Source organism: Neopsephotus bourkii, unplaced genomic scaffold, assembly GCF_033783945.1.
Source record: "Neopsephotus bourkii isolate Nb327-2 ecotype Australia unplaced genomic scaffold, CSIRO-AGI_Nbou_v1 NB_384, whole genome shotgun sequence".
Taxonomy (NCBI): domain Eukaryota; kingdom Metazoa; phylum Chordata; class Aves; order Psittaciformes; family Psittacidae; genus Neopsephotus; species Neopsephotus bourkii.
The window spans coordinates 1,130,903-1,152,248 of NW_026900889.1; the positions used below are offsets into that span (position 1 = coordinate 1,130,903).

General features: G+C 54.2%; 2 protein-coding genes across 7 annotated transcripts in view; one reads left to right on the plus strand and one right to left on the minus strand.

Moving 5' to 3' along the window:
* Window positions 1–9,872, minus strand: part of GRID2IP (Grid2 interacting protein) — a 32,092-nt gene extending 22,220 nt beyond the window's left edge. For 2 of the 5 annotated variants that reach the window (XM_061349132.1, XM_061349129.1), the window contains exon 1: window positions 913–1,230. In XM_061349132.1, the coding sequence (XP_061205116.1) occupies window positions 913–947 (35 nt within the window). In that variant the 5' untranslated portion in view covers window positions 948–1,230. Of the gene's footprint in view, window positions 1–912; window positions 1,231–4,345; window positions 4,687–6,904; window positions 7,060–9,297 lie in introns of those variants that run through there. The other 3 variants (XM_061349131.1, XM_061349130.1, XM_061349133.1) reach the window with 3 other exon arrangements.
* Window positions 9,873–13,826: 3,954 nt separating this feature from the next.
* On the plus strand, window positions 13,827–21,335 carry ZDHHC4 (zinc finger DHHC-type palmitoyltransferase 4). 2 transcript variants are annotated; one of them, XM_061349156.1, is made up of 6 exons: window positions 13,827–13,962; window positions 17,389–17,462; window positions 18,607–18,785; window positions 18,884–19,009; window positions 19,332–19,576; window positions 20,594–21,335. In XM_061349156.1, the coding sequence occupies exons 1-6, from the start codon at window positions 13,945–13,947 to the stop codon at window positions 20,876–20,878; spliced, it is 927 nt and encodes a 308-aa protein (XP_061205140.1). In that variant the 5' UTR covers window positions 13,827–13,944; the 3' UTR covers window positions 20,879–21,335. The 2 variants fall into 2 exon arrangements, with proteins under 2 accessions (XP_061205140.1, XP_061205139.1); XM_061349155.1 differs by lacking the exon at window positions 13,827–13,962 and adding an exon at window positions 14,650–14,809.
* Window positions 21,336–21,346: the final 11 nt, after the last annotated feature.

Below are 21,346 nucleotides of genomic sequence, written 5' to 3' on the forward strand. Positions count from 1 at the left end.
ATCCCATTGGAACTCAGGAAGCACCCTGTCTGGGCAGACAGGGAGGGCTTGGGATCTGTGCAGCGCTGACCTCTTGCCTTCAGCTTCTTCTTCCTCCTCAGGTGCTCCAGGTCAGCCCTGGCTCTGTTCCCTGTTGGAAAGGGGATGGGAAAAGCATCCCCAGCCCATGCTCTGAATGTGACTTCGGGGTGTTTTCCAGGCCAGGAGAGGCCCCAGAGGCTGCAGGATGCTTTGCCTTAGATCTTTCTCAGAAGCAGCCCAGCCGGGGCAGCAGCACAGTGCTGCAGGATGGTCCCCATCCACTCAGCTCCCTGCTCTGGCGCTCATCTTGGCCTTAGTCACACTCACTGCTTTTAAACTCCAAGACAGGCCCCTTGCAGCTCCCCTCTGGACAAACACCCCTGTTCCTGCAGCCTGTGCTCGCTGACAACCCCACACCATGGAAAACCACTTTCACAAGCGCACGGGTCCTGTGATGGGCACCCAGCTCACACACAGACGGTGCCGCCCTGGGATGCTGGGTGCTCAGATTCACCAGTGGCAGACGCATCCCCTTAAGCAGGGCAGTGGTGGTGGCTCCATCCCTGGTGGGAGCAGGTAGAAGCAGCCCCAAGTTTGCTCAGAGCTCGTGCTCAGCCAGGGCTGGGAGCAGGAGGACCCCAATGCCAGCTCCATCACCCCCTGCACCACACAGCACCCCCCAAACCGCATCCTCACCACCCGTCCTTTGCTGGACCATAGTGATGGAGACAAAGCAGACCCAGATGGGCTCTTCCTGCCTCTCCCCACCCCAGTTTTCCATCTGAGCTTCACCCAACTGCCCCCAACAGCTCCTGACGAGCCTCCACGACACCACCTCGTGCGAGGGACATCGCGGGGACACCGCGCGCGGAGCGGAGCGCGGACACGTACCGAAAATGCCGGGAGAAGCTCCGGTCCTTTCCCATTTGTCAGGGTACGGCGGCGGGAACAAAGGGGAGACGCTTCAGATCCTCATGCAGCTGAGCCTCAGCCTCGGCTCACGCCCACGACGCGGCCGGATCCAACAACCAAGCCCTGCGCCAGCCGGTGCTGCCCTGTCACTGTCACCCCTGCGGTGCGCGGGGATGCGGCCAGATGGGCCGGTGAGCAGCAAACCTGACCTGTGCCGAGCCCCTGCCTGCTGCCCGCCACGCACCCAGCGCCGGCTGGACCGGCACCATCCACCCCGTGCCTCCTGCTGAGCGATGGGGCTCCAGAGCCGCTCACCTTCCCTAAGCACTGCAGCCGCTGCGATGTGTCTCTGGAAGGATCTCGCAGCAGAAAGGAGGGCACGGCTCGGCGCTGAACTCCGGGGGGATGCCTCCCTGGTGCTAATTAGTTGACTTCTAAAGTGCTTCTGTTTAAATTACACGCTGCAATAATGGGTGAGAAAGCTTAAAGGCAAACGGCATCGGCGGCGGGGATGCGGCAGGTGGAGATGCTTTGGACCAGGACCAGCACCAGCATCAAAACCATGGGCCCAAAGCTCTCCCCACGCCACAGAGCATCATTTAACACAGCAGCGCTGTGCATTAAGGGTAGGAGATAATAAACCCCACATCTTTAATTTAAATGTTGCCATCTTTAAGCACAGTGCTCGCGTTTGATGAAGAGGATGTGAAGCTTCCCGGAGCTGCCAGCATCAGACGTGGTCTCCGGGTAGCAAAGGAAGGAAGAATGAAAAGTGGATGGTTTAGCCCCAAACCAACAAGCAAAGGCCTGACCTTGAGTCTGTCAGCTCTGCAGAGAAAAACACATCCCAGGGTGGATTAAAGCACTGAGCTACTCTTAGATTAGGTCTGAACTGCGCTGTGTAACAGCTCCCAGTCTGGAGAAGCGCTTCTCCACAGCGTGCTGCAGTGCTGGAATTCATGCACTCTGGGGAGAGAAAACTCTTGCACAGCCTTACCCAGTGTCAGGACTTCTGCTTGTGAACCTGTACTGATCTAATCCATCCTGACCGACCCGTGTGCAGCCGTGCACTGGCCTCCAGCCCCAGCAGCACTGACAGCCCCAGGGGACATGGAACATCCGAACCCTCCTGCACGAGCGGGATGAGCAGCTTTCACAGGGGCTGTTATCCCGTTATCCCCTGTAACAGAGGCTCCGTAATCACTCCTCTGGCTGCAGGTGTTTTGCAGATGTGGCTGTTGTTACCATTAAATAGGAATGAAGCTGCTTTTGCACCCGAGAGCACAGACACAGTGGGATGCAGCGGCTGCACATGGGGTTCAGCCTCTCACAGCCGTTCTCCAGCCACCCCACTGCTTCTTGGGGACAACCCAAACGCCTGAGCCCCACACAGGGGCCTTTGGGGAAGGTCACCCTCTCCTGACCCATCCCTGCACTGGCTCCAGCGGTGATTGATGCATCAGGTGCTGGTAAGAGCCTCCCTGGAGCAGCGCCGCAGCCCATGCCTGGCTGGGGTCACCTTCCCCATCAGCCCTGGGGGATTTCACCTCTCCCAAACCCAACGCCCCTGTGTGCAAACCAAGCGCCGGTGGCTTTGTCCTTCCCTGGCAGGGACAGACAGCCCTGAAGCTGATGGAGGCCTTCAAAGAAGCCCCAGCACCGCTTGTGTCACCTCCTGCTTCCCAGAGCCACAGGGAGCAGCCTCCTCCGCCCACTGTCCCCAGCCTGTGTTCTGCTGGCAACAGCAGCACAAACACAGCTTTCCATGTTCTGTGTAAGGTACTGGCACTCTCAGACCACGTAACCACTTCCCAAGAGGAAAGAGGTGGCTGGGTGCTGGGGTACAAGCAGACCGGGATGCTACAATCTGCGCTACAGCCACGGTTTGATTGTCAGAAGAGTCTAATCTCCATTTGCACCAAGGCATTTTGGCCATGACCTATTTGAACTCCACCAATGAAAACGGAACTCTGCTCCCCAATGTTTCACTGCTGGCACAGTTTTTATCCCTGCTGCCCTAATTCCCTTTTTTTGGGCAGCTGAACATATGCTGGGCCATCGGATTAGGGATTCTTTAGAATGGAAGCAAACCAGAGCTGCTTTTCCTCCATCACCAGAGGCTCGACGCAGGCAGGGGGACAGTGTCTGTGTGTGGTCTGAGGTGCTGCATCAGGCACAGCCAGAGCGATGCGGGATGGGGGGGTCACCCAATACAAGCTGCATCAGTGCCCGAAAGACCTGGAAAGCTCCCCCCAGCCCTAGAGGAGCAGGTACATGGAGGGGACCACAAGCAGGGAAGCAGCACAACCCATAATATATAAATCCCGGTGGCTCAAATGAAATTTCTTATCCAGAGACAGTCACAGATGGCTGGAGCCTTTTAATACGGGAGCATGCCAAGCGCTGTTATTACTGTGAAAAACAAGCTGAGACAAATAGATGGTGTTTGGAGCGCCGTTAAAATGAACCCGATGGGATTTCTGCCGTTATAAGGGAACCCCTGATGGGCAGTGATTTTATCTTTGTCACTGATCAAAAGGGACTGCAATGAAAGCAGCACTAGCACAGCCCAAAGGGCCAGCAACTTGGGCTGCTCACTTTGGGTTTCCCACCGGGACAGGGGCTATTTGGGAAGCAAACAGACCATAACCAAAGCAGGGAAGTAACAAACTACCCCAAACTGTTCCCCTGCAGCAGAGCGAAGCACAACACGACCCAAAGCAGATCCATGACAACACAGAGCAGTCCAAACAGCCCAAGAGTTATCACCTAATGAATTAATGGGGCCAGGGTGAGAGGCTGGATGCGCTCCGGAGCACACCCGCATCCCGCTATCCAAATCCAGGTTAATGGGACGATGTCCAGCGAGCACCAACACCGGTGCTTTATGCACCAGCTTTTGTAACACTGCAGGTGAGTGGGGAGGAGTGGACCTGTGTCCCCATCGCTCCCCAATTCCCATGCATAGGTAGCTCAGACCTAAACGCAATGCAGAGCACTGGGTGCAGAGCACTGGGTGCAGAGCCGGTGCCGTTCCTCTGCTGGAACCACAGCTGTGCCCTGGTTTGAAACCGGCTCAGAAACAAGAGCAGAGCCAAGGCGCTCGCCCCTGGGACCCCGGCGTGCCCAGAATAACCCGCTCCCCTCCACAAGCCCTGCACACGCGCTTGGGATCACCATGGGGAGCGGGGGACACAAACCCCGTGGTTCCCCGAGGACCAGACCCAGGCTTTGCTATTTGCAAGCACAAGACAAGAGATTCCCTCTCCCTGGCAAGAGCAGCCCCGATGCCACCCAGATGCTAAGAGTTAATTAACTTTTAGCACATCTCCCTTTTGCTCGGTTTGAGAATTAAGCTCTTTAAAAGCCATTCCCCTCCCAGCCTCCCAGGAAAGGTCCACCCGTTACTCACCCGAGACAGCTCATCTTCCCCCCTCGCTGCCGTATTTCATCCTTCTTGAGCAGAGCCACGGTTGTGCACTTTTACTACAGCCATATGGGCAGGGGATGGGAGCGGGGAGGAACTGGCGCAGCACGTGCGTTATCCCTGCTATCCACAGCCACAGGGATGAGGAAAATGTCAGCAAATTAAAACCTGCAGGAGCTTAATTCTGGGCAAACGGGATGGAATCCGCCTGAGCTCAAGGGGAATAAACAAACCAGCCCCACAGTGCTGGGAAAAGCCCAGCTGGAGGCGAGCAGAGGACAAACATCTGCAGCCCCGGGTCGATGGAGTCGGGGGGTCTTGGGTTACGCTGCGCTGCTGCAGTCTGCAGGGAGCACGTTAAACCCCGGGGGGGACTGGAGGGGAGGGAGGACAGAGCAGCACCAACAGCCTGAAAATAAACCTAGCTGGTGCAGAGGGAAAGATGCAATGAGGCCAATGTGAGGGTCAGCGGCACACGGGGATGTAGGGGCCGCTGGGCTCTGCATGGCAGGGGGCACACAGGCACCTAGAGAGGGGCACCACCATGCACCCCATGACAGGGCTTAAACAGCAGGGAGGGCATCGGGGACCCCTGACCATCACCCTCATCATCGCTCCCTGGTCCCTGGCTGAGGGGCATCACCATCACTGGAGGCAAGGGGGATCCCAGCCCCTTGGAGTTTCCTATCGGCTGCTCTCTGGGCTCTGCAGGGCAGGAGGCATGGGTGAGCTGAGGGAGTGTGGTTCCACCCCAGCAGCTTGGGTGGAAACAGCTCAGAGAGCTGGGCACAGCCTCATAGGGCCGCCAAGGCTGGATGGGGGGTACCCGTGTGGTCCCAAGCCCATCCTTGAATGGATCCATGTGCCTGCAGGGGCTGTCCTGCAGGATGAGCCCCAGGCAGTTCAGATGGGATCCGTGTGCACCTAAATTGCACCAACGCACACCGCTGCCTGGGGGTGGCTGCTCTGCACCCTGGGAACAATGGGACAGCCGCATCAGCACTCCATCCCAGTGCCAGAGAGAGGATTCCCCCTGGCATGAATCTCCCAGCACAGCCCTTCCCCAGTCCCAGGATGCTGGCTCAGGGCACAGACCCCAAACCCCTCAGTCAGCAATGGACTAAACTGGCTCAAGCCATGGGGAAATCACCCAGAGAGCACCCAGGGGCTGCCCACACCTTTCACAGGGTTATTAAAAGCATTAAAAGCTCTTACTCAGCCCCAAACCCATCAGATGGGAGGCCCCAGGATAAACAGCTCGTATCGGGTACAGCAGCGCACACGGAGCTGCCCCTGGCTCCCCAGCACCCTGCAGCTGGGAAACCAGCTCCCAGAGCACCTTGATTTTCTATTGTCCTCCCTCCATTAAGATCAAATGGTAAATCTTGTCCCTAAGCTGAATATTTCATTTCCATTAAACCAAGATCAGCTCCTGATACACGGCGCCTCTTGCCCCAGCGTTCACCCTTCACCCAGGGGCATGGGGCAGCAGCGGGGTTTCGATGTGATATCAGGGGGGCTGTACCGTGGTGCTGCCCCATGGCATACAGGGGTGGGCATGGGAATGTCAGCATCGGGTTCAGCCACATTCTCCTCTGTTAACATGAGGGTCACTGGGATGGGGATATCCGGGGGGAACCTGCTGTGCCCCTGCAGATGGGCTTGGGTCCAGAGGAAATACTTGGACACTTACTGAGATCCTCTCTGAGCGGGAAATGATCCTGTGTAATTATAGGGAATATGTAGTTATATGGGATATGATACCCCCCCCCCCCCCCGCATGCTGGCTCTACAGGGCTCTGTGCCTGTCCCCACTCCAATACAGGGGGGTTCCAGTTGACCCGCGTTCAGCCACAGCAGAGCATGGGGACACCGCATGTCAAGGGCCACTGCCTCGCTCTTCCCACCATCCCCATCACCGGATCATCGGCTGGCGGCAGGCACGGCGGAGACCCTGGCACGGGGACGTTGTTATGGTAACTGTAATATCTCGCAATTCCACTGATTAAAGCAGGAATTGGAAAGCCGGGCCCGGAGTGCGGCCAGATGGAGACCTGATTCCCTAATGGCCATCGTCTCAGCCCGGCTGTAATCCCCACCACGTGTCCATGCACTGCCCTGCAGCCCGCACTGCAGCAAGAGCAGGGCACCCGCTGCACACCCCCTGTGCCAGGGGCTCAGGAGATGCCCAAACCCAAGCAGAGCATTCCCAGAGCATCCCGGGATGCTGCAGGCAGTGCCAATGGTCCCAACAGAGACCGCCCCCCAGCATCCCCCCACCTGGGTTATTCCCTGGCCAGGCTCTTGAAGAGCCGCCAGCCCTTCTGCAGCCAATCCCATCTCCCTTGGGAATGACAGCCAGAAATGGGAGCCACATCCGTGCTGCAGGAGGAGGTGGTGGCTCCATGGGGCTGTGAGCACTGTATGGGGGGGATGGCCGGTGGCTGGTGACTGGTATAGTGCAGGTCACCAGCCTCCTGACCCCCAGGGTGATGGGCACCTGTGGCTTATAGAGCAGCACAGGAGGTTACTGTCACCCTGTACCTGATGCTGTCAATGAGATGCTGGTGGGACTCCTGGGTGAGGACCATGCAGAGGGCATAGGCCAAGTCTTCCACCTTCCGCTCTGCTGCGTATTGCTTCAGGACAGTGAACACCTTCTCCTTCACCTCCGGCTGGTCACCGAGGATGTCATCCACCTGCAACAGGGGAGCCGGGAGAGGAGAGGGAAGGGGCATTGAGCAGAGCAGGTAATGGTGTGTATGGAGGCACTGAGGGGGCAGAAAACACGTCCATCCCGTTGCAGCACCCAGTCAGCAAAGAGGGAACACGTGTGGGGAAGAAGGAGGAACACCAGACACCAGCCCATCACACAGCCCTGCTGGGGTCTCCCACATGTCCCTGGTGGGGCTGCTCTGCGTGTTACAAACATTGCACCAGGACATAGAGGCTGTGGCATGGCCAGGCTGGGATCTGGCTGATCGGTTTGGAATCTGGTTCCACTGCGATGGGCTTTTGGAGGTGATGCTTGAAACAGCATCAGCAGCACCAAGCTGCTGTCCCGTCCGCTCCACCTGTGACAGCCCTGACAGGCAGAGCAATCAGCTAATCACCACCCAGCCAATCACCCCCAATGGGACCCTCCTTATCAGCCCCTTCCCAGGCCAGGGGCTGCTCTTTGGCCTGAGGTTGTGCTGGATGGGGGATGCTGGTACCTGCAGCCTGGCTGTGTGCACTGAATGCATGGGGTGCAGAAACTCTGTCACTGCCCTGCAGTCCCTGTGTGCATTGGGTTTTCCTGCAAGGTGATGGATTTGTGCTGACAGCAGCTCCGTGAGCACAGGGGGATGCAGCAGTGAGGGGAGCAGGGCCCTTCACCCTTCCTTGGTGTGCACCCTGCAGCAGCACTGCATGGAACCAGCAGCCATCCCCCAGCCAAGCCCCTTGCATCATCTAGGAGCATCCCTCAGCCAGGGAAGAGGAAGAGCCGAGTCTTCCAGGTGCTTGTCCCACTTGGCAGCTCCCACGGGAGGGTGGGTGCTGGTGCTGTCCCCCCACTGCAGCCCCCTGAGTGCTTTGGGTCTGCGCAGCCGCCGGCAGCAGCGCTTCAAGGTGATGGAATCTGGGGCAGTCGCATTCTCTTGGGCTCACTCATGCGCTGCCGAGCCCCAGGGTCCAGCTTGAAATGACAAAGGACGGTGGTGTTCCTGGTGGGGTGAATCCCGGGGTGCCGCTGTTAAATGTTTGCCTGGGATGGGAATCCCAGGGCTTGGTGGGTGGGAAAGGGGGGTGCTGGTGCCTCTCGCGTCAGTGCAGTCCCTGAGCATGCAGGGGACAAGAGGAGATGACCTGGAACTGAGCCCATGAGCACCTCCATCACAGGAGCACTGCACCAGCACCAGGAGCACCAACCAGAGCTGAGCTCCCAGGTAAAGAGGGGTAAAGTGTTCTATTAGTCTGCATCATGTTAAAAGGATGAAGCCACTTAAATCACCCCCCATTAACTCCCTCTGGAGAGGTGCTTGCTCACTGAGCTGTGCTCCTCAAACCCACTTCTGGCCAGGGCAGCTTTGCTGGGCGAGGAAGGGATGCAGCAGAGGCGCTGCTGTGGGAGCTCGCAGCAGCATGAGCATCCTGCTGGCTCCAAAAGTGCTCTCCTGTGCCCATCCAGGAAGTGTTTACTCGGTTTAATGTGACTTGAGGAGACGGAGGCAGCGTGGAGCAGTCTCCCAGCCTGTTGTGAAGCTCCTGTAACCAGCAGGTATCTGTTTCACACGCGATGCTTTGCTTTATGAATCCGAACCTCAGCACACGCTTGTGAATCTTTAATGCAGAGGCTGGCTGAGGGGATTCAGCTGGTACCCAGAAATCTCTTTACGAATGTCTTGTTCCTTTATTAGCTCAGGATCCAAGAACCCTCAGCCCTGGTTATTCTCATCACAGTATCTTAAAAGGCCACTTTGAAATGGAAATTAGAGAGATTAAAATAAAACCCAGCCATGATCAAAATTACAGTCAGCATGAGGAGATGGGGTTGGTAAACTGCCCACTAGGAAGCTTTCAGGAACACAATGAGGATGTAATCACGCTGATGTTTTGTCTCTACAACAGAATTAGAGCTAAAATGTCTGTGGGAGGACGTGCAGGAGATGGGGATCTGCCCCTGGGGGCTTCCACACGCTCTTGTAATGCAAAGGAACAAGCCCATGGGGTCAGCACACAGAGGGTCTCCAAGCTCTTTGCAGTGACCACCTATTCTCCATGAGGCTACTGAAATACAGGTGGTTGTCAGAGCCTTCTCTTGCGTGCTGATGCCCCACTCCAGACCCATGACCAAGCCAGGAGCACCCCCATGTCCAAGCACGCTGCAAAGGCTGGATGTGGGGATCCCCAGTGCCTGCTGCAGGGGTGCCCGGAGCCCCACAGCCCATCCTTACCTTCCTGCTGAACTCCTGCGCTTTCTGCCTCCTCTCCTGGTGCACGGCATCAGCGCTAGGGATGGGGTCCCGTGTCCCAGCCCCGTGCTGCAGCCGCAGCAGCCCCAGCCGCAGGGACCGCCCGTGACAGGACCCCACCAGGGCAGCGACCGCCTCGGGCAGCATCACCGGCATCCCATTGACTTCCAGCACGAGATCCCCCGGCTCCATCCCGCAGGCAGCAGCGGGAGAGTCCGGGCTGACCCCGGCCACTCTTGGGGGGCTGCCGCTCGCCAGCTCGAAGCCGAAGCATCCCCATGGAGCGGGGGGGATGTGGAGGTGCTGCAGGCGCGATACCACCCCGATGCTGGGGGGCACGGTGGGGCAGCGCCGGGCCAGCGCCAGCAGCGCTTCGCAGCCCAGGGAGGACACGGGCTGCCCCTCGATCTCCAGCACCTCGTCCCCTGGCCGCAGCCCCGCTGCCGCTGCGCTGCTGCCTTCCTGCACCCAGAGGATGTAGCATGGACCAGTCCCCGTTATCTTGAACCCGAAGGCCTCGGGCCAGCCCTCGTTGGTCGCTGGCATGGCTGCGACTGGAAAAGAAGAGAAAAACAGGAGCTGTGGTGTTTTCTATCCTTAACGTTAGTTCCTGTAGATGCCATGGGGGTGTGGGGGTGATGCACTTTTCCTCTATATTTCACTAAAAAAGTAGCTTTTATCCTTCCACCATCAGGCTGCCAGCAGCGCCAGTGCCATTAGCAGTGAGGAAGCTGCATTGGCTGGATGGCACCAGGGCCATGGCCTTGCACAGCCTGTGTCCCACTGGAGGTGGCACATTCCCCACCTCCATCTCACCAGGATGGCTCCTGCTTGTATTTATTAGTCTATCAATCAAACTGATTCTTTCATTTCCCTGGCATGTCCCATTAATGAACAGGTCACCCGATGGCTTCACACAGCCTGGTTTTAACCAGCTCTTTGCAATACCCAATATTGGAGCTGGTTGCAACTGCGAGATTAACACAAATCCATTAGAATTTGTCAGACCCTCTCAGTTCTCCCAGGGGGATTTCTCTGTGTCCTGTGTACAGGAATAACCCAACCACAGCACCCTGAAATGCAAAGATGAGGATTCTCAAAAGGACTTGTTTGTGGTTACTTTGAAGGGTCAGGACCGGCTCCATGGATGCTCAAGGAGAAAGCGGGCACATCAGCCCTCAACATCTGCAGAAGTCATCTTTGCCCCAGGTAAATCAGAGCAGCTGATGTGTACAGCTCACTTGGATGCCCTTCTGATGCTGCTGATGTGTAAGTACCTCCGTGGATGGCTGACACTTGCTATAGTGATTTGCATGTAGATTTTCTCTTCATTTGATCTCAGCTGTCTGCAGAGATGCTTTTTACCCCCATGTTTACTCCATGTGTGCTACTTAGCATGCGTTAAACACTTACAAAATGAAACACAGCCTGTTTTACCTGGACAAACTATCTTACAGAGACCGTGAGGACTCAGCATCGCTCCAGAGTAACATCCTCACTGATGCACCTTCAGTTTTGTGCTCTTCAGATCAAAAAGCCTCAAACACAGGCTCAGAGGCACAGCCTAAAGCTGGTTTTTGGGTCATCCCCTTGGACAACTGAGAGGGTCGCACCTTGCTCTGGTCCATGCTGCTGCCAGCACAGCAAAGGTATCGCCTCCCACCTCCACCTCACTGGGCAGCTTGGCTCTGATCTGACTGATCGAATGACTTCTGCTCCTTTCAGACCTGGGAAATATTGGTTTATGCCCTATTACAGACCAGGGAGATGAAAGGAACTCTTCTCAAGTCCATTTTCAGCTTGCTCTGAGAGCAGAATCACAAGGATGGGCAGAGAACACAGCAGAAATGGGTGTTAATAACCTGAGCCTGCTCTGCTCTCGCAAACAGCTGCTCAAGGCTGCATGAGAGAGCACTAGATATGCTACCTTCATAAGGAAATCATGAAAAGGACCAAGCAGTGTGCTGTCACTCACATTAGGAGTGTAATAATCCTGCCCTCCTCTATACAGCAGTGCTGATTAAAATGCTACACAAAATCAGGGATTACTGCTATATTTTAAAGAGGAAATAAAGCCGTTGCCCATGTTAACAGGTACAGATGCGAGGCACCGGAGGAGAAGTGTCCAGGGTGAAGCACGGAGCAAGGCCGGCAGCAGCGGGATGGAATCCATCTGCAGCTGAGCACCAGGACACAAGCTCAAGCACTGAAGGCTCCAGTAAGAGCCCAGTAACCACTGGGACAGCCCACAGCTCCACAGCAAAGCCCAGCAGAGCTGCATCACCCCTTCCACCTCTGCGCCCTGCGCTCGAGCACTTACAGAAGTCTGCAGCCATCCACGCGGGCCCTCACCAGCAGCAGGTTGGTCCCGCTAAGGGCTTGGTGCTTTCCTGGTCCTCCTCCATCACCCCTGGAAGCTCTCGCTGGTCCAGGGGTGGGCAAACGGCTGCTGTGCCATGGAGCTGGGGCAGAGCCAGGGTGGCTGCTCCTTCCCAGGCTTCTCACTCAAGCCCTGTGCCCTTGCCGTGTCGCCCTGTCAGCCCCAGGCAGGCAGAAAGGGCTGTTTTGCCTTTCCCTGTTCTAATTAACTTTATTTCCATAGCCAAGAGAAGCAAGGACAAGCTAATTGCTGTGCTGGTCCTGGCTGAGTCTGGGGCTGAGCTGAGCCTGCAGATCTGGGGGGAATTAGGAGCTGGAAGGAGGTAAAAGAGATTAGTGGCCATGGAGGGAAATCCCTCACCCACAGGGTGAATCTGAAGAGACAGCGCTTTGCCAAGCAGCCGATGCAGCCGGTATCTGGATGTGCTGAGACCTCGCTGGCCCCATCACTGCTGGTTTGAGTGGGAGGGCAGATTTCGGGAGTGTGATTCTGTCAAACGGCGCAGGGTTTGCTGCAGGGATCTGGGGGCCTGGACCAGGGTCCTCACAGCAGGAGCCCCCCCACTGGCACCGGTTGTTAAGCTGCTATTTCTGGTTTTCTCCTCTGCTTCCTCAGCACTGAGGGATCCCAGGGCTTAGCACACTAAGAGGGTTTAGGGTATTACACGTCCTGCTGCGGCACCAGCAGGAGGGGTCATCTGCATCCCATCCTGACAACACAGCAACCCCTTGGTCTTCCCTTTGCACTGGTGTGGACTGAGCTGTCAGCAGCAATGGTCTGGAGGGGAAACGACCCTTCAGGAAACCCAGGGTCCTTCTCATGGGATCAGGTAAAGCCTCACAAAGGAGAGCTGCATGGATCTCCTCTGCCCAACCTGAAGGTGAGCACGATGCAGTGACGGTCTTCCTCCTACTTGTGCCCTTCATGCTCATGCACATCACTGCTGCAAGGGACTTTAAGACCTCTTCCTCCTGCCCTCCCAGCCCTGGTGCTGGTGACGCTCTGCTGGAGAGGGGACATGGCTCCATTCTCACAGGTTCTGTACAAGCACAAACCTCCTTCTTAGCAGCTGAGATGCTTGGGCATGCACTGGGGGGACCATGCACGGCCCTTCTGTGTTGACACAGAAACACACACACCTCCTGCTCATCATCAGGGCGTCTTCTTCACTACCCGCTGCCCAAACATGCAGGCAAAACTGTGGTGGCTGTGAGCAAGTGAAGCAACTGATATCAATGCTGTTTTCTGGCTGTTTGGAGACCAGGAAGAGTGGATGGAGCTCCTCAGCAGCGCTGGTGATGGTGCCCTGCTTGCTAACACTCACTGCAGGCAGCTCCAGCACCCAAACCCTGCCTGTCTGCCTGCAGACAAAACAACCTCCTGGTGTCTGTGCTGACACCATCCACCCATCCCAGGACCCCTTCCTCCTGCCAAACTTACCAGGTTACATCCATCACCCCAATGAAACCTACCACTGTACCTGGAGCAGTGCAGGAATTCCTGTGTGTCAACAGGGAGAAAACAGCTTGTCCCTACAGCCTCTCTCAGGAGCAAAGCACCTCGGGCTGCACCCCACGATCCCTGTGCCCTGGCAGTGTTTTGGGTGCATTCCTGTCCCTTAGGTTCTGGTTTAGTGCATTGAGGGGAAGGAGGGAAAACAAGGTCCCCTTCCTGAAACAGGCTCACCTGATGCCGTGCCTCAACCAAGCCAGTTAGTGTCCTCTTGGTGCCAATGCTGCTGTGCCTCACCCACTCCTCTTGGTACCCGAGCATCCCGAGCACCCCTCGGGGCTTACCTGCGGTGCCCGGGATCCAGCCAGCGGGACCCCCGGCGCGGGTGAGACCATCACAGCAGTTCCGGCCGCGGCTCTGGGCAGTTTCCCGGCGGCAGCGCCCGGCCCGGTTTCTATGGCAAACTCTACCCGGGCACCGTAACCCAATCGGCCGCGGAGGGCACCGGCTGCGGCGGTTTCAGTTGACAGCCCCCGCGCAGGGCACCGGGGCAGCGCTGCCCCTCCTGCCGCGCCAGCACACGGCTCCCCGTGAGACCCTGCGGGCACCGGGGCGCAGTCCCCCTGCACCCCGTGCTCCTGCCCTGCAGCGCACGGGAGGTGATGGCTCTGTTTAAACGGGATCTGATGCTGGGAGCTCCTCTGGAAGACCAAAGGATTCCGGTCACCAAAGGCAGCAACTTCCCGCACATCCCTAAGCGGTGACACAAGGAATCGCCATGCGGGCTACGCTGCCACATGGACCCCCTGGAAACGGTAAAGAACGGCGCACCCCAGCTCAGCCCGCACGGTAAGGAGCGGCCCGGGACGGTCCGAACGGACATGGGGTTTCTAACAGTGATTTAACGTTTATTGCTACCGCTTTACCCTTCGCTGGCTGCGCACGGAGGAAGGCGCCCGGCACACGTGGCGCTGCCCCGCGGCCTCAGCTCCTCCGGGAGGCGATCGGTGGCTTCTCCCGTCCCGCAGGCAGCCCAGCGGCTGCCCCGTCCCTTCAGCCCGGGACCTTCACCCCCTCCGCGGAACCGCTGGGCCCCAGGAACGGCAGCTCCGTACAGCGGGGCCTGCCCGGGCTGATCGCGGTGCCGGTACCGGGCAGGCGCTCCCGCCGCTGTAGATCCCCGAGCGACCGGAGGAGACGGGCGAGCTCGGCGATCGATTAGCCAGCCTCGGCGGGAGGGTTGGCGCTGAGCGCGCCCCCTGCCGGGCGGGGGGACAACGGCCGGTGCGGGCTGAGGGAGTGCCTCAGGCTGGTGTCGTTCCGCGCCGTGACCCCCGGGGCTGGCGACCGGACCCCCCGCAGGCCCCGACCGAGCCCCCCAGGGAACCTCGGGCTCCTGTCCCCGCAGGCCCCAGGGGTTGGTGTGGGGCCTGCAGGAGCGCGGCTCCTCGGTGAGGCAGGGCTGGGCCCAGGCGCTGCCCCGAGCACCGGCCCTCAGCGGCGCTAACACGGGGCCCGTGTTGTGTTGCAGGGCGCGGGATGGACTTCCTGACCCTGTTCGTCGTCTACTCGTGCTTTGTGCTCTCTGCCATGGCTCTGCTGTGCCTCTGCTCGGGGAGGAGGGAGAGCTGCCTCACCAGAAGTGTCAGCGCTGTGAGCCAGGTAAAGAGCCCAGCTCTCGGAGCAATGGTCGTCTCCAATGAACTCAACAGGTTCATTGTACTAAAGTCAGTGCAGCTGCTGCATCTCTCCTCTATAAACCCACTAATGTGTGTGGTCAGAGTGATGATGGAATCATGGAATGGTTTGGGTTGAAGGGACCTTAAAGCCCATCCAGTTCCAACCCCTGCCACAGGCAAGGACCCCTTCCACTGGAGCAGCTTGCTCCAAGCCCCTGTGTCCAACCTGGCCTTGAGCACTGCCAGGGATGGGGCAGCCACAGCTTCTCTGGGCACCCTGTGCCAGCGCCGCAGCACTCTAATACACACGATGTGCTGTATCTCACATTTCATCTTATTTTGACAACTGCTCTCAAGTCATCGGGGTTGGGAATAGAACCACGCTTCCTTCCAGCTCCTGAAATCCAGCCCAAGCAGGTAGGAAAAGCCCATTTGTGTCTCATGGCTCCTGCGTGTGCCATCTGGCTGCAGTGCTGAGAGTGGTGGCATGGATGGGAGTTGTTGTGATGCTCAAAGTGTGGTGTTCAGTGACACTAACACGTCAGCTTTGAGACATGAAATAACAACGAGGTCCTGTGTATTTGCAGTTACTGCTGTCATTAAGAGGAAGAAGGTGGGAGGAGGTTTGAGGGTTGAAATAGGGAGAGAATTACAACTGGTGGCAAACGTTTTAGGGGAAGCTCTCTAATGTGAGCCTGTAATAATGCTGCAGGCTGCTGTTCCTAAGGGGGGGGTGGGAATGAACAGCTTTAAAAGAGGATTAAGAATTGACATTTTATTGCACAAGCAGGGAATGAATTGATAAGGCACAAGCTTATTTTTCTGTCTGTTGGACTGTGTCTGAATGAAGAGGGGAAAGGAAAAGGGGTGATGTTCTTGGAAGGGAAAGGATAAGAGAATTGTCATTTAAATGATAAATAATGCTGTTCACATGAGTCTAAACAGACTTTGATTTTATTACTAGTATTATACTTTTTATCCTAGACTCCCAGACTGGTTTGGGTTAAAGGGACCTTAAAGCTCATCCAATTCCAGCTCCCTCCATGGGCAAGGACACCTTCCACTAGAGCAGGGTGCTCCAAGCCCCAGCCAACCTGGCTTTATATTGCTTTATAGACACATAGATCACTGTGCAGAGAGATATTAATAGCTGCTTCTATGAAAGGTGTAACAGTCAGCAATTCAAATACTGCTGAGATATAAAGTCACTGGCTGGAGAAATGAAATCAATGCTTAGTCTCATGAATACATAAAGGTAATCCTGAGTAGCTTCTCTGGACACTGTAGTTTAAATTGGTATCTGACTGTAACTGATGAAGGGTACAAGCCTGGAAGTTGAAGTTGTTTGTGCTTTTGTAAGATATTCATTGTGAGGGACATGAAGGCATTAACTCATGCAGAGCACAGCTCTGAGCAGGTCAGCTTCCATCCCCAGGCTGCTTTCCTTGCTGCCAGTGGTTCGGTTGTGCGAGGTGGTTATATTCATGCTGCAACTCTTCTCACTTTCTCCTACTTCCATCATCCCTGCAGGCACAAATGGTGTTTGTAGGAGCCTCTTGCTCTGGTGTAAGCAGTGGCTGAAATACAGGAGATTGCTGTGCTGTACATGGGAGGATGATGGGTATTGAATGCAATGTTACACCGTACTGACACACAGTTAATATTTGATGCAGGCTGCTTTCCTGTCTAGTTCTGTGTTTCCTAGTGCAGAGCACAGCCTCATCTTTGAAGCAAGACTTGTCACTTGAACTGCTGCTAGAGGCATACCAGTTAAAAGAAAAATATTTAGCATCTCCTCAGCTCTTACATATGCTTTTTGCCTTCTGGTCTTTCACATCTGAGACAAGAAGCTCTCACTGCATATTTTCTTTCCATGTCAGCTAGAAATAGGCTCAGCTGCTCTAATTCGTGCACCACTGATGGAGCAGCGTGTTGCTATAGAGATCTATCACCCTCTGAAGAGCAGAGTCAAGACAGCTCGGCAGTCACAGACTGCTGCTGAGGAGCTCGCTGAATGAACACAGACACCTTCCTTCTTCAGCGTGGCTGCCTGGTTTGAAGCAGCAGTCAGACATGGCTGGGCCATAGCTGTAGTTGAAGAACTGTAGATTTGGGTGTTGGGGGGGGTTGGTTGGGTTTTGGTTGGGTTGTGGGGGTTTTTTCCCTTCTGGAGAGCATCTGGCTTTATCCCTTTGCTTATCTGTGCTTGCATCTGTCAGATGTCCTGATGAAGCATATTGTAGATTGGAAATTGCTCACTTCTATCCCCTACTTAACCAGTTACCAGCCTATAACCCACTATAAGCTCCTTACAACTTTCACACATTAACCCAGATACGTATGTGCCTGTTGGGCTCCCAAGAACACAGAACTTCACTCTCATGGTGAAAACCCCTGCAACATTCCTGCTGTATTCTTAGGAGTTCCCATACCCTGAAAATGAGCTCCCTCCCCACTGCTACAGATCCATAACGGATTAGGTGACTTGTGTTTCTATTTGACCTTTCCACAGGCAGAAACATTGTGCAATTCAGGTAACAACAGTGTTTTCATTTGCTTCAGGCACTGTCATTTGTGATCCCTGTACAGCTCCAGAGGGTGGCACAGAGGGTGCTTCACAGGCTCTTCCACACAAGGTATTGCACTTCTTAATGCTTTTGACATTGTTACTGTATTTCTGGTTCCTATTGTGACCTCCTATCCCCAACAGAGCTTTCAGTGTTATCCTTAGATACTCTCTCTTTGTTAGGGGTGCTTGTCAAGGATTACAGATTCCCTTTAAGGTTTGCCACACTGTAGTCTGTTTGTTCCTTGCTTATTGTTTAGAAGATGGTACCCTGAAATACTTGACACATAAAGATGCTGTGGCTCAGTGGCTTCCAGCGTAACAGATGTTGGTCACACTGGTGGAGTACAACAGCCTCTAGACAGAGCTGGCAACCCCATCCTCTCCCTAAAATCCCATTACTCTCAGTCCAGCAGTTTGGGTGTCTGAGCTCAAGAGGAAGCTTCACAGCTACCAAGGTTGGGGGCATCTTCTTGTAGCCCTGCAGCTGAGAGACTTCACAGGGTCTTGCTGGATTGCACATGAAATGGTGGAGGAGAAGCGTTAGAGGAGAGCTTGTCTGCAGCAGACTTCCCCCTGTAGTAAAGTACACATCCCTAGTTATTTAAAACTCATAATACAAGCCCAGCAAACTGATGTGTAATGCAGAGAACTGTAGTAAGGGAGCATTGCTTTGCTAATGTGTGGCTTATCTTGGCGTCTCTTTGCCAGGCTGCTGGAAGTTGTTCTCAGCATCCCAAACAAACCTGTGTGCCAAGTGGTGGTGCAGTGCGCCTGGCACCAGTGCTGGCCCTTGCTAACTCCTGCCACGCTTGTCTCTAACAGCTGCTTAGGTTATTACAGGGTTTTTGAGCTCAGCTTTCACTGGAGTTTCACATAGCAAATGTCTTCTGGCAGAATGCTTTGTGCCCTATTGCTGTGGCATGTATTGTCAGCAGCAAGTATTACGAGACTTTGTATTTTACTGATGGGAAAAGAAAGTCGAAGGAGATGCCAGTAGTGGAAGTAAATTTACCTTTTGTATTATAAGGAATATGTGGGAAGAAGAGAAGGAAGGCATTGGGAGGAGAAAATACTATTAATATGCAATCCATGCTGGCCTGAAAACCTGAAAGGTGTCTCCTTGTGTTTGGAAAGTCTTTGCTGGTCACCTCTGAGGGTGCCTGTTAATCAGGATGCTATGTATTGAATAGACTGTGCCCTTGCTGTTACAGAAGCTGTTTGTTTGTTGTCCTGCACGTAGTCTTGCAAGCTGCAGTGTATGCGGAATACACATGGGAAGTGTTTGTGTACTGCTGGGAGCTGCAGTTTCACCTTCTCATCCTTCTCCTGCCCTACCTGCTGCTGGCTGGGAACATGGGCTGCTTCGTCCTCTGCTCCCGGGCCAATCCTGGTAAGCTCTTGCTGACTGGGAGCTGTAGCCATTTGAAAATGGAACCTAAAAAAGGCTACAAACACCATTGCTAACTATTTCTCTTGTTTCTTTCACAGGTATAATAACTAAATCAAATCACGAGTCTTTGGTTAAGATTTATGCATATGATGGTGTATTGTTTCAGAAGGGCATCGTGTGTCCTACGTGTGACTTGGAGAAGCCAGCCAGGTCAAAACACTGCAGTAAGAATCTTAACTTCCTTAATAAGCAAACAGTGGTACCTCCCCAAATCAGTTCTCCAGAGCTGCAGTCTCTGCCTTTCCTCTGCTTTGCTGGGCGGTGCTGTCAGAGAAGACAAAGTCTGTGAGCTGCAGTCTTAGGGAATAAAAGAGGAAATAGATAGCACAGCTTTGGGTTTAGTATTGGGGCTACTGTGTTTGCTTAAAATCATGACCATAATTCCTGGATTTTGTCAGATGAAAAACTATCCTAAACTGTGTAAAAATCAAATTGATCACTTAAACCCCAAGCAACTGACCTGACCTGTGGCTCCCTCCTCCCCAGGTTTCTGCAGCATGTGTGTGCATCGGTTTGATCACCACTGTGTGTGGGTCAACAACTGCATTGGTGCCTCCAATGCCAAGTACTTCTTCCTTTACCTCTTCACACTGACTGCCATGGCAGCAACCACTGCAGTCATCTCAGCAGCGTTCCTCATCCAAGTGGTGCTGCTCTCAGGCATGATGCATGGGAGTTACATTGATGACCAAGGACAGGAGCGTGCTGTTGACATTCTCTTCCTCATCCAGGTGAGTTTATGCTGTGTGGGTTATTAGTTTATATATAAAGGTTTGCTCTCAGGAATCTTGTTAATCCTCCTCACAGCAGATGTGGACAGATGCAGGGGTTTACCACCTTCACACAGCTAATAATGCAGTGTAGAAAACTGCCATTGCAGAATGCTTTTAAAGTACAGGGGTTTTCTCACAGCATTTCATTCCAGCATCCTATTCTTTAGATTCCTGTCTCCAGGCTGCTTTCACTCAGCAGATCTGGTTCACAGGGAGTGATTTCACATTCCAGTGACCATCTACTGCAGGAATGTTGAGGAAACAGTCGAAAATCCTTGAGATATCTTCATGGAGATGTTCAAGCAGGACTCTACTGCCCTGGAATTTAGATACTTGAATGTTTTCTCTTGCATACAAACAAAGGGTGACTTCGATCTTCTGTAGCACTTGAGCCATTTGCTTTTCAGTCCCCTCACCCCTTTCTGTAGTATGGCAGTGAGGTGATACACAGCAAACGCTTTCTGTTTTCCTCATCCTAAACACCAGATGTTTCAGCCTTGGACTGTTATAAAGGGATCTTGGTGAGGGAACATTTGCTCGTGTTAGGGCTGTACCATTCCCACTCCCCAGCATTGGAATTTAACTCAGGAAAGAGCTGCTTAAACTGCATCGTGTCAGCAAAACCTGAAGTTGCACCAGATTGTGGCCCCTTCATTTGGCAGTTTGTTTTCAGATGATCTGCATTAATGATTTTCTTAATTAAGAAACCCAACAAGCAGAACTCTGCTGTGAAATACAACATTCAGAGATAGATGGAGAAAATACTCCCACATATTAGCCAAGCTTTGGGAATCTGCATGTCCTACTCAAGGATTCAGTCACGGAGCTGACAGAGGGCTGTGGCCTCCTTCCTGGGGCTCCACAGTTCCATGTGTGCCCAGATGTGCTTTGCAGCTGCATGCTGAGCACTCATATCCCTCCATAAGATTTAATGCCCCATCTTTGTAACTCAGTTGTTCTTTTCTTTCTTTGCAGCACCTTTTCTTGACTTTCCCTAGGATTGTCTTCATGCTTGGCTTTGTCATTCTCCTCACACTGGTTCTGGGTGCATACTCCTGTTTCAATCTCTATCTGGCCTTAACCAACCAAACTTCCAATGAATGGTATAAATCCAGAAGACACGGGTGTTGCCACCATCCAACACTGCAGCCTCATGACAGACAAGCTGTCTACAAGAACATTTATTCTAAAGGAGTCTGGAGCAATTTGATGGAAATCTTTAAGCCTCCTGCAGTGCTGGAAAGCAAGAAGAAAACATGAAGATATCAGTGTTCTTATGTGTGTTTTTAAGCTTTTTGTAGGACTTCATTCCAGCAGTGAGCTCTGATACCCAAGCAGCTTTTGTAAAAAGGTGACTGTATCTCAATGGATTGGAGACTGTGTTTGCATAAAGCTGACCAGTCTGTCTGTGACACTGACATTGTACCAGTGGCAGAGGCCTGTAAGTCTTTTCAGACACAATCACAGTGGAGAAGCATTAGGATTAGGGTCAGCTAAAGAACACATACATAAGGAACTGGGCATTTTATGGTTAGTTTTCTATGCTGCAATATATATACCACTGTATAACTGAGTTCCTCGGTTGCTTTAGTCCATCTTAAGTAGGTCTTCCTTCCTGCAGGAGACACTGCTATATTCTTGCAGTGTCACAGATGTGGAAGTGGCACTGCTTTGTCAATCATTCACGTTTTTCTTTTGCTCTGCAGGGAAACAGTAACAGAGCTGACT